At 39.4% G+C, this 12,736-nt stretch overlaps 1 protein-coding gene across 1 annotated transcript in view; it reads right to left on the bottom strand.

Annotated features, from left to right (window-relative positions):
• Positions 1 to 12,736, bottom strand: part of CAMKMT (calmodulin-lysine N-methyltransferase) — a 217,873-nt gene that overhangs the window by 204,182 nt on the left and 955 nt on the right. The window contains exon 2 of the mRNA XM_027723390.2: positions 8,895 to 9,061. Coding sequence (XP_027579191.1) covers positions 8,895 to 9,061 — 167 coding nt within the window. The remainder of the gene's footprint in view (positions 1 to 8,894; positions 9,062 to 12,736) is intronic.

Below are 12,736 nucleotides of genomic sequence, written 5' to 3'. Positions count from 1 at the left end.
CACATTAGTAACAGCTAATCTTCTGGAGTCAATTAGCATGATAGGAAAATATCTCTTTGTATTGGGACTGGTTGAGATGGAGTTCACTTCCCCATAGTAGCCCTCACAGTGCTGTGCTTTGCATTGGTAGCTGGAAAGGTGTTGATAACACACCAGCGTTTTGGCTACTGCTGAGCACAGCATCAGCACTGTAACATTCCTTTCCCAGTTGAGGGCAAGATTCTCAGAGGGGACAAAACCAGGCCAGCTGACCCAAACTAACCAAAGGGATATTCTGTACCATATGACATCAGCTCAGATATAAAAGATAGGGAAAGGAGCAGGAAGAGGGGGCACTTGTTATTTACGTCTGCCTGCTGAGCAACTGCTACGCATGTTGAAGCCCTGCTTCCCGGAAGTACCCGGACATCGCTTACTAATGGGAAGTAGAGAATAAACCTTGTTATTCTCCTCTTCACTTTGTGCAAACTTTCTCTTTTGCTTTAGTAAACTGCCCTATCTCAACCTACGAATCATTTTCTATCTTATTGTCTCTCCCCCGTCTGTCTGGGAAGGGGAATGATAGAGTGGCTTAGTGGGCACCTGGTGTCCAGCCAAGGTCAACCCACCGCACTCTTCCTGCTGATAAAGCTTTAGCCTATTCCAGGCTAAAGAAGAGGCATATAAATCCATCGGTAACCACTTAACAGTTATGGAACCCAAACAGTGAGGAATTGATCATAAGCTCTCTTGCAAACAAGTTTTAGGACTGCGGGAAGAAACATGCCAGCAGCTGATCTACTTGTGAAAGGAAGAGCTCACGGAAACACACTTCCAAACAGCAATAGCCATGTTTCTCCATTCAGAGGGCTGTATTTGTAAAGCCTCCAAACTCTGCACCAGCTATTCCCCAACTCTCTTCCACCGCAGACCTTACTCGCAGACTAAAAGTTACTTGCACCTGCAGATACAGGTATTCTCTAACTCCAAATTCTGCCATAAGTACCATGCTACTCAGTCCTGCACCCATAAACCACAGCTTCTAGTTTGGAATCCACTGCTCTGAATACCTTCTCAGCAGCTCTGTAACAGCTGCTGCTTCACTGTCCCATCCCATCAGCTGCTCCTCCATTACCAAGCCCAGAGAAAACTGCTGGGATATGACACATCTCATTTCTGTGGCTGCCTGTCATAATCACAGCTTTCCACAGTACTGCTAACAAACTGCCCGCAGAGAGTCTGTAAGTGTCATGTGCACTGAATTATGGAAGTCAAGGAAAGGAACCACACAAGCTTGTAGTTAAACCTCAACCCCAAATTCCCATAAATTTCCATAGGCATTTCAAAATACAAAAGAACATTAGTATTCAGTGCTTTGAAATATGTGATGGATGTTGTACAGTTCAAAGAAGTTTAAAGCTGTGATTGCTGAGATCAACAAAGTACTTCAAACAAGCACAGGTAAGCATCATGGAGAAAGTGAACTTCAGGACAGCATGGTTAATCTGATTCACAGTGTTCTTATAAATCTTCAAGGTACAATAGGCAAAAATTTCTATGGCTGAGGTAGTGAGTTATAGAAGACAAATCTAGGAAAGAGAAACTAAATCAACTCATGTTTCTCCCCCTTCGAAACAAAGCAAAATTCCTTACTCTGGACTACACATAAATCCACTTTGGATGTATAAATAAAGTCAGAGAAAGATAGAGTGTGTTCAGTCTTTGAAATATATTAATGTTCCTTCCTCTCCAATTCAGGCAACACAAGTGGCAGACTTTTACATGTATTTAAAAATAGCCATAGACAGTAGAATAAAAAGAGCCTTCAATAGCTCCCTATTAAGGTATGCTTTTCATCAACCATAATGAAACAAAACTAGGTTTCTTCTCTTCTTTTATACTATTCTTAACTGAGTAAGGACAAATAATACAAGTAAATATGTGCCTGTACAAAACTTTAAAAATCTACAAAGACTAAGACAGAATACATTTCCACATAATATGGGAAAAAAAAACAGAACAAAACCACAGCATACCACCATACACTATTAACCTAGATACAAACTAAAAGTACGATATTGGTGAAAAAATGAAAGACAGAATAATGGTAAAAACGTTACTATTAAGGGTCCTTTACAAAAAGCCTTGGTGAGTATCACCATTAAATGTCGCAGTGGCCCACTAAGAACTTTAAATTTATCTACAAAGTTTGCTATCTGAACAGATGCTTTTCCTGGGCCAGAGCACAGCAGAACAAGTCAATTCCTCTTTCAATCCACTTCTAGACTGCAGCTTAATACAGTAAGAAACCAAACCAATGCATCTTTGACTACAAATTCTTATTACAAATACTCATGTCTTGGGCAATATGATGGAACAGTCATAGCTTGATAGTGAATGAAAGAAATAATTGCCAAATCACTTTCTATCTCTTTCCTAAATTTCCAACTCTTGTGCCCAAGCCTTTGTGCTGCTAAACCCACACATTTTCTCTTAGCATGCAATAAACGGAAGAGAGCAATTTTATCACATCCACATAAATTGTCCATAAGAAGTAGGCAATATTCCTTGAAATCTGCTTCCCTTCACTTATTTTAGATCTATTTCTAAAATAGCCATTAGAACTTCAAAATGTTTTTAGCAGAAATATCCAAGAGGAACAGCCAGTGGAACTCAGTCCAAAACCATCTTCTAACATACTACTTGCCACAGACAAATAATGTGCCCCTTATTTCTAAACCAAAGGTCTAGAATCATCTAATAATGTCTTTCATATTTTTATCTAAAGGTTCATTCATATTCAGAATAAAGGCATGACATCTTGCAAAGTACACTTAGCACTCTTTACAAAGATTTAACCCTTCCTGTAAGCTGCTGATATTGTTCTTTTCAGTTCTGCACTTTAGTATTGGAAACAGCAAATGACTGATCAATGGAAAATATTTTAACACAGAAACAACTTATTTCTTCTCTATTTTCTTAAAATGAGCCTACAATTTAAAAGCAAATCCATATCCTGAAATAGAAAATTTGAAGATATTGATTGCTCCTTTTTTAACTCTAATAAAAGAATAATTTTCCTGTCTAAAAGACAGGCGCCATCTCCACAGGGAGACACTGCATCTTTATAATCTATAATCACTTCAGTGCTAAAACTATTCGTAACAAATTTAAATTTAAAAGCACATTCCCAACTAAGAATAGAAAGATTTAGAAATGTAATATTAAATAAATATTTTTAAATAGCCCTACTTAATATATCTTCCTTTCCCTAAGGAAACACATATTCAACACATGCATAATTTTTTAACAGTAAAGTGAAATACCTCCAAAGTTAAATAGGACTTGAAAAAAGCTAACAAATACACATGAAGGTTGTATGAATAAAAACATATTTTGATGGAGAACAGATCCAGAAGGTCACATAACCCAGTGCCAGCAGTAGATGCCCAGAGCCTGGATAAGGATCAGAGATCAGGAGGAGAGCACCTGAAGAGCAGTACAAAGAATTCCAGCCACTCCAGCCAGTAAATCAACTTCACCAGTGGCCCAACTTAAATGCCTCTATGCAAGAGGTGTGGGAAATAAACCAGAGTTAAAGATGTGTGTGTGTCTGCAGGGCTGTGATCTTACTGGCACCACAGAGATGTGGTGGGATGGCTTCTAGGAGTGGAGTGTTGGAATGGAAAGATACAGGCTCTAGAGGAAGGGCAGATGAGGAAGATGAGGAGGCAGTGATGCCATCTATGTCAAGTTGGAGTCCATGGAGCTCCACCTGAGGATGGATGAGGAGCCATCCTCATCCTCCAAGAGCTTATGGTCAGGATTAAAGGGAGGGCAAAGATGGGTGGCATTATACTGGGGGTCTGCTAAAGGCTGCCAGGCCAGGAAGACCAAGTAGATGAAGCCCCCTACAGACAAACAGGAGCAGCCTCTCATTCACAAGCCCTGGTCCTCATGGGGAATTTTAACCACCTCCATATCTGTTGGAGGGACAACAGAGAGGGCATAAAAAATCTAGGATGTTCCTGAAAAGCTTCCTTCTCCAAGAGGAGCCAGCAAGAGAGGTGCTATGCTGGACTTTATTCTCTCCAACAAGGAGGAGCTAGTGGGGAATGTGAATCTAAAGGGAAGCCTTGGTGGCTATGGTGGAGTTTGAGATCCTTTGGGTAGCAAGAAAGGTGCACAACAAGGTCACTACCCTGGACTTTGGGAGAGCAGACTATCTGGCACTGGGACCAGTGCTGTTTATCATCTGTGATGGTGACATGAACAGTGGGGTCGAGTGCATCCTAAGCAAGTTTCCCAATGACACCAAGCTGTGTGGTGCCATTGACACACTGGAGGGAAGGGATTCCATTCAGTGGATCCTTGACAGCCTTGAGAAGTGGCCCCATGCAAACCTCATGAAGTTCAACAAGGCCAAGTACAAGGTCCTGCACCTGGGCCAGAGCAACCCCAAGCACAAATGCAAGTTGGGCAGAAAAAGGACTGAGAGCAGCCCTGAGGAGGACTTGGGGGTGTTGGTTGACGAGAAGCTCAGCCCAGCTGTGTGTCCTTGCAGCCCAGAGAGCCAGTATAGTATCCAGGGTTACATCAAAAGCAGCATGACCAGCAAGTTGAGGGAGGTGATTCTGCCCCTCTACTTGGCTCTTGTGTAACCCATCCAGCTCTGGGGTCACCAGCATAGTAAAGACATGGACCTGTTGAAGTGAGTCCAGAGGAGGGTCAGTGAGGTGACCAGAGGCTGGAGCACCTCTCCAATGAAGACAGGCTGAGAGAGTTGGCATTGTCCAGCATGGAGAAGAGAAGACTCCAGGGAGATGTTATGGCAACATTTCAGTACTTAAACAGGTTACTTTTGACAAGGGCATGTGTGATTGGAGAAGGAGGGATGGCCTTAAGCTGAAAGAGAGGAGGTTTATATTAGATATCGGGAAGAAATTCTTTACTGTGAGGGTGGTGAGGCAGTGGAACAGGTTGCCCAAAGAAGTTGTGGATGCCCCATCCTTGGAAGTGTTCAAGGTCAGGTTGGACAGGGCTCTGAGTAACCTGGTCTGTTGGAAGGTGACCCTGCCCATGGCAGGGGGCTGTAACTAGATGACCTCTAAAGTCCTTTCTAACACAAATAATTCTATGAGTCTGTGATGACATCTGTAATGAAAATACCTTTTTCCACATTAAACTCAGAAGAAATTTCACTGAAAAGGAGATCTATATTTTCACCTGCAGACTAGATTACTTCAGTTTACTCTATCCAACTCTGAATGTGAAACCTGCAAAAAGATACCAGCTTGGACTGAACACATCTACATTCTCCATGCTAGACTAATATAAACATTCAACCTGATTCTGAGGCTGACTTCCTGACAATTCAGGGATTTATTTTTTAACTAACATTAATGGCAAACAACACTAGAGAGCAATTTCATGTACATAGCCACTCAATTCACAACAAGACAAAGATTTAGTGTGTAGGAATATCAGATACTGTACAAATCCAAATGAGGAAAGACTAATTGAATCAGATTCTGGATTATAACACAAGAAATTAAATTTTGAAACACCTTTCACTGCTAACAAAACCCCACACTCATCAGACACTCCTTTTGATATCCCAGAGCTACTGTGAAGCTCCTTAGTACCTATACGAATTTCAGGAGACCACTTTCCAACATGTATTATGGGTCTACATTTCATTAAGCACACTGAAGATCATTGTTTAACTAAAAGAGTTACAGGAATTTCTAAAATGAGTCAATGATATTGTCATTTCAAGGATCTAGTCAAAATGGTATACAAATTCAACTTAAATTTTTGAAGCAAAAATTGCCTTATATTGGTGCTTCTGACTTCCTGCTTTGGAAGATTTGTTTTTAAGAATGGTCCAAAAAATAAACTAGTGACAGAAAAACATGGCATGATCCCAAATGTGGATCCAATCTGAATTTCGTTAGAAAAACAGCAGCTTACTAAAACAACAAAGTTCAGAAAAGCATGCACATGACTGGTAGTTCCTCTCAAAGCTTGTATTTGCCTGACAAAGTGGTCTCAAGTCCCTCTGGAGCAGTAATTCCAGCTAGGTCATAGCATATCTGAATATACAATTTGATCAGTTTTGATAGCCCTTGAACTGATATAGCTTGACCTTTATACTCTTTGCCATAAGCCACTACCAACCTTATGAACTTTCCTAAGTATTTAGTCTTGTCAAGATATTATCTGACAACCCTTTTAACATCCAACATATGCAATGAGCTCTCCCAAGAAGATGCTAATGCATAAGGAAAACATATGTAGATGAAAATTCGAAAGCAGTTTTGTCAAGATTTTAGAGGGGCCATAGCAATATTTTTTTTTTCTCACAAAAAGATACCTAAAGGTTCTCCTATTCAAGCATGCTGTTCTGGATTTACCTGACTGAAGTTATTGTTAATAATGTGCTCTTGTTAAAATTATTTCTACTGTTTAATATTATTATAAATAATATTTTGTCAACGGAAGGAGGAAAATTAGGGGAAAACTGTCAGATATTCAGAGAACCCTTAAGCTTCCAAGACATGATCAGTTCTCAAAGATCCAAGAACACTTACTCCAAGACTTCTTATCTTCTAGATATGTAAGTTTTCAGCAATAAGAACTGTTGCTCTATTATGTATGTTAAACTGTTATGCTTATCCCCTTAAATTACTGCTTCTGCAAAAACAGGGAAGAAACCTTATTTAACACAGACTCCAGGTAACGAGGATTTTTTTGCAGGCTATTTATACTTTTTTCCTGGCAAAATACACAGGGAGTATTTTCTCCTTCCCTTCTTCACCATCCTGCAATATTCTGAAATAATTATTATACTCTATCTATTGCCACTGCCTTAGTATGGAAAAAACGTTTTAATATAGAAGAGTAAGTTCTGATCATTATTCCTAAAACAATCAGTGATTATCATTTTTCTAGGTCACTGAATATCTTTTGAAAAGGAACAAAATGCGGGAAAACATAAAATAAAAATTCCCACCAGAAGACAATATTCTTTGCAATATTCAGTTTTTGAAAGGCAATGTGACTCTGCTGCAGCACAGAAACTAAACACTTCCATTGGACAAAATCAGAGGAACACAATAAAAGAATGCATAAATAAACATGGTTTTTTGCAGTCTACAGTTTGAGCTGTGTCCTATTATCAATGAAGCCACTATTTTTTAGGTAAATACACAATACAAAATGAAATGGTGACATAGGAAGTGGTGGAAACAGAAGTATACAACTATCAATGGCAGAGCATGATCAGTCTGACATTGCTTTTGCACTGTCAGCACAGGTGAACCCTAGCTCATCTCCTACTTTAAAACTCTAGAACTAATAAATCAACCAAGTGACACCGAGTGTTGTAAACCATGGCAGTGAACTAAGGAGACTGAAGGAGTTCAGGGCTACAGTGCAAAGGACTGCAGCCTTGTTCAGCCCAAATTCTACCTAAACACTGTGCATTTCCTATCACCAGCGTGTGCCTCTGAAGACCTAAAATCAAGAAATAAACTGCACAAAGAGATTATGTAGTTTGTGAGCATCTGAATTAGTACACAGCATTCCCTGGCAGTTTAGAGGAGAAGTTTACACATGGAAAAACACTGCACCTACTTCTATTACAAACAATAGTATTTTTCAAAGAAAAAGTTATCTCTTGAACCCTTCTAACATCAATAAGTGTAATCTCAGAAAATGGAAAATTAAGACTTCATAAAGCTCTAAACAATTTTGTACTTGACTTTACACCCAGATGCAAATTTAAAATGACCTGCATGAAGCATTGTGGGGTTGGTTTAGTTTGGTTTGTTTTTCTTGTTGTTTCATTTTATAACCTTGCAAAAATGTCACAGTTTAATGATAGCCACTTGTTTGTGTTAAATCTTAGTTTCTATGATTGACTCTAATTTAAAGGTCCCAGGTAAAAAAAAATACACTTTTTGACTCGAGTTCTCCAGAACAGACTCCACTGTGCAGAGAATGCAAAATCCCAGACTCTCAGAGAGCCACTTAGAGGCTGCAAAACAAGTATCAATTTAGGGGTGCTTAAGTTACTGTTGCAGTGATACCTGTTAAGGCAAAACCTAGCGGTAGATACATACAAAACTGAACAGGGAAAAGAAGAACAAAGTAGGAGAAAAGAAAATAAAAACAACAAAACCCCCACAAACATAGTAATGAATGGGACTTATAAACAAAGCTACTGGGAATCCATTAACATTCCTTGAGAGGGTTTTGCAGAGGTGGGAGGGCCAGGTTTCTGTGATTTTGTTTGTTTGTTTGTGTGTGGATTTTTTTATTGTTAGTTTCTTCAACACAAATATCTTTGTTTCTTTGACCTGCTCTCATATAAACCAGATTTCTTCATTAGCTATATATTATTTTGTTGGAAGGGGGAGTTTTTATTCTTTCATTTTGAAAATTGGCTTCCAAATTAACATTGAGTTTTACAAGGACTGTTAAGAAGAAAGCTCAGTAAAATATAGATCATTACCAAAAAGATTTTAGGACTTTATGAATAACATCATGTCATTAAAATTTTTATTAAGACTACACATAAATGTGCTCAAGTTTTTCTACATCCTATTTATATTTGAAGAATGTCAAAACAGAAAGCTATTAAAAACATAAAATAAATGCTCTTGGTTTATGTACAATCATTAGTATTTTCAGTGAAGTTCTGCCACTTCAGTGAAATGTACCAGAGGAAAAAAAAGAAAAAAAAAATCAGACAAGCTGCTTACTATAACAAAAAACTAAAAATAACATCTAACAGTTTATTTGTAAACCATGCCCTAGTTACAAAAAACACTGGAAGAAGGACTAATGAGTTTTATATTTGAGGCCCATTCGAGATCTTAGAAAGTACTCAAAATTCTAACAATGCTTACCTTAAGGACACACTATACTCGGGATAAAAGATGCTTTTATATTGAACCCAGGTCCCAGTTTCCTCTTCCATATTCTGGTCCTCTACTGAAAAGAGATTGAAGGATGCAAACCTTCTTACAGATACTTGTTGGAGATGCACATCTTTCAAGTGCTTTTTCTTCAGAACCTTTGAAATGAGGAACAAGTTAAGCGTTAAGAATAAAACTTCAAAGAAAAGAACAAACAGAGGCCTCTTTAAGTAAAGAGGCAAACCATAATGGCTATGCTATCAGCTAATAGTTATGAAAAACTACTCCAAGTACGTCAAGCCTGAACAAAATAACAATGGTATTAATGGTAAGGGTCAAGGGAATGGGTTATGAGTTATGTTTCAATAACTGTAAAGCAAATGTACTGTGTTCAGAAGTACACAGTACATTTGCTTTTTTAACTCTTGCTTCAGCAGACCCATGCAAAAATTAGAGGGGCAAACCAGGTTCTCCCCATCCTCTCATTTCACAAAGTTTCACAGTCCAAGCAGAGCCCTCACCAAGAAATTTCTGTGCCACTCACTGTTCCTATAGAGGGAGGGAAAAAAAAAATTAAGCAAGAGTATCATCTCTAGAATCTAAATAGCTAAACCCAAAACATGATCCTATGGTGTCTGAGTACTATGTGTTTCCCTGGCAGACCACCTCCTACCTTATAAGTTGTCTGCTGCACATTTGCCAAATTGCTGTCAAAGCTGCCCGAGTTGAGAAACTTGCCACCTGTACCAAGCCTCAAAGTTACAGACACCACAATGGTGTATTCCCCTACCAGGCCCCCATAAGGGGACTGATGCATGAGCCAGCCCTTATGTGAGCCCCAAAATACACTGACAGCACCAAGTTCAGTGCTAAGAGACAGAAGAATTCAAGGTAGTGGCAGAGATAGAACGTGGTCATTTGTATTTCATAAATGATTACAACACTTGTTCGGGAAAGTGAAAACATGGACTCTCTTCCTGCATAGTCTGCTGCACTCAGCCATCCTCAGGGAGCAAAGTATCAACCTGTGCAGGAAAACCTGGCATCCTGCCTGTTTGAGCTGTGTCATTGCACAGAACAGACAACACAGTCAGCACTTCCCTGCCAGACAAAAAGACTTATTCCTTGGGTCATTGATGTGGAAGGAGAGATATCCTGGATTTAACTTTTCTCCTAACATTGGACAGAATACATAAATAATTGCCGTTGCATTTTTAAAATTAAGGTGCATATGCAGTCCACAGTGATGAAAAAAAAAAACAAACACCAAAATCAGAGCAGAAAATAAAGTCATAACTATAAATTGACAGAGGTACAAGAATAGCTCCATTGAGTAGGACGGCATCGCAATTTACAGATTTTTGCCAACTAGAGATAAATCAAATGAGAAACAGCTCTCAGAATTATGAAACTTGAAATGGAAGCTTTGCATACAGGATGTGTACAAAAAATAACAGGTCACTGATTTTTTTGCTGTATCCAACCTCTGTCAACATGCTTTAAATGAAAATGCACTCGCATTCAACAGCCTTACAATTTGAGGCCACGACCTCTTATTTTGCAGGATACTTCGAAGTACTACATATGTGAGGAGAATCACTGTGTTTGCTACGCTGCTAGGAACTAACAGCAGGTTTGAGGCATCAAGCTTACTGCTTTTGGATCCATTGGCAGGTCTCAGCATATGAAAGGCACAGGCATTTTCAACAAAGTATGAAAAACGGCTGTGTGCTGTCCACACTACTTTGTACTTCTGTACCACATGAGAAAAATACGTACATGAAGGAAATGGCAAAAACATCAAAACAGGAGAACCAAATTAAAAGACCAGCAAAATTAAGACCTTCATGTAGTACCAGTAGGTCTGGAAACAAAATGGTCCATCTTGACAACTAAAGAAAACCATCAAGACCTAATTTTCAGAAAAGCGTGTTGTTTGGGGGCTGCTTTAAAGCAATGGCAAGCCAAACATACATATAGGGAGTAACCTAATGCATGCCTATTTCTCTAACTTTGTTGCTAAAAACTACAGACTGGATAATGCCATCAGTTGCACACACTGGCAGAACTCAAAAAACAGCCTTAGAGAATTTACTCCTGTTATTTTCAAATGCATTTTCAAATGAATGGCCAACTTCCCTTAGCACTGATTGAATGCAAAAAATATTTTTCTTGATTCTGACAGGCTAAGTTTAAAAATGTTGCCAAACTTCAAACTCGCTACATACATAAAACATTTTATTGATAAAGAACACATAGGTAATTATGCAAACCTCTGGTTCTTTATGTTAGCTTCATAGGATACCTCATAAAAGGGTTTTTTTCTTAATTAAATCAGCGAGCAGGCACTCAAGCATCCTTACCATAGTAAATCAATTTGTGTGTGCATTGAATGAAAGCAAATTCAATATATAAACACACCACAGAACTGATTTCACATAAGCCACTATTATAAGCAGTATGAAATGTGTTTTTAAAAGCACTGTAAGAAACACTTTGACAGTGCTCCTTTAAAGATGGATATAAAGGGAGGTTGATACCTTCTTCCAATCCATTTGATACCTTCTTCCAATCCATAGATAGATCTGAGCACTTCTGTAGTAAAGAGTGCAGAACTGATTTTTACTTCAGATGTACCAGTAAGATTAAATTGATCTTTGCTCATTGTACCATACAAAAATCAAAAGAAAAGCTAAAGAACATGGGAAAACCCAGAGAATCTGTAGAGGAAAAGGTCAAAGATACATGTAGTTTGAGGAAGAAACAGAAGCCTTCTCCACAAATACCTACGCGCACCCTTCCACAATCCCATTCTGTTGTTATGAAAAGCTCCGTGTGATTTTTAAGAGACAGGAATATGCCAAAGACAGTATATGTTGAAAACAAGTAATAGCTAGTATAGCCACAGAGGTCAGCTTACACAGCCTGCTAGAACAGAAACCTACAAAGACAAACCTGATATTCCTACCAGTAACTTTGACATTTCCTGCTTTAGAGTATAATAAAACAGAATTTGGTCCTGTTGAACAGGATCAGCAAATCTACAAACCAAAACCACATATAAAATGCAATATTGATGCCCTCAGGCCTCTCACTCCGTTACCCAGCTGCAGCCAGGTGGCCCTTTCAACCCACCTTCTCAGGGAGAGCTGCCAATGGGCAGCTCCAGGTGTGCATTTGCAGAGAACTAAACATTCGAGTTAGGGCTGTAAATATCACATCCCATAACAATAACAACTAATTAAGCTGATCTGTTTTTTTTTAAGCCTTTACACATACGCTTATCTGCAGAGGAATCCTTTCCAACCTTGCATAGCTCCTGAAAGGTCTAAAACAGTATGGAAGGTTGGAGCTGAGAAGCTGCTGACACCACAGCACAGGTGTCACCACTTGCTCCTTCTTCCTCCTCATCTTCCTCCAGGCATGGCCCAGCCAGCCTCAGCAAAGTGCAGTTTTCACTGCCAGGTGAGTGGGGTCTTGCCCCCGCTCACCATGAAAGGCAATTTGGGGAACAGGGAGCAAAGAGCAGGAATGGGGTAAAACCCACAACAACCAGCCACAGCAGCATCGATGAAAAGTGTCAAACCATGGCCTGAAAATCCCAAGGTAGTGCCCTCAGGCTACAAGGTGCCAATGTGATGCTGGCCCTCCTCCCTTAACACTGGCCATGGACTGTTTGGGAATCTAAGGCACAATTTAGAATCATAGCATATCCTGAGTTGGAAGGGATCCATCTCTTGGTTCTGCACAGGACTGACGAAGAATCCTGAAGGCATTGTCCAAATGCTTCTTGAACTCAGACAGGCTTGGTGCTGCGACCACTTCCCTGGGGA

The sequence above is a fragment of the Pipra filicauda genome, unplaced genomic scaffold, assembly GCF_003945595.2.
Source record: "Pipra filicauda isolate LSUMZ 115617 unplaced genomic scaffold, ASM394559v2 scaffold51_size4534324_pilon, whole genome shotgun sequence".
NCBI classification, from domain to species: domain Eukaryota; kingdom Metazoa; phylum Chordata; class Aves; order Passeriformes; family Pipridae; genus Pipra; species Pipra filicauda.
Note: the sequence above shows the minus strand (reverse complement) of the source record. Positions and strands in the feature narration are given on the sequence as shown.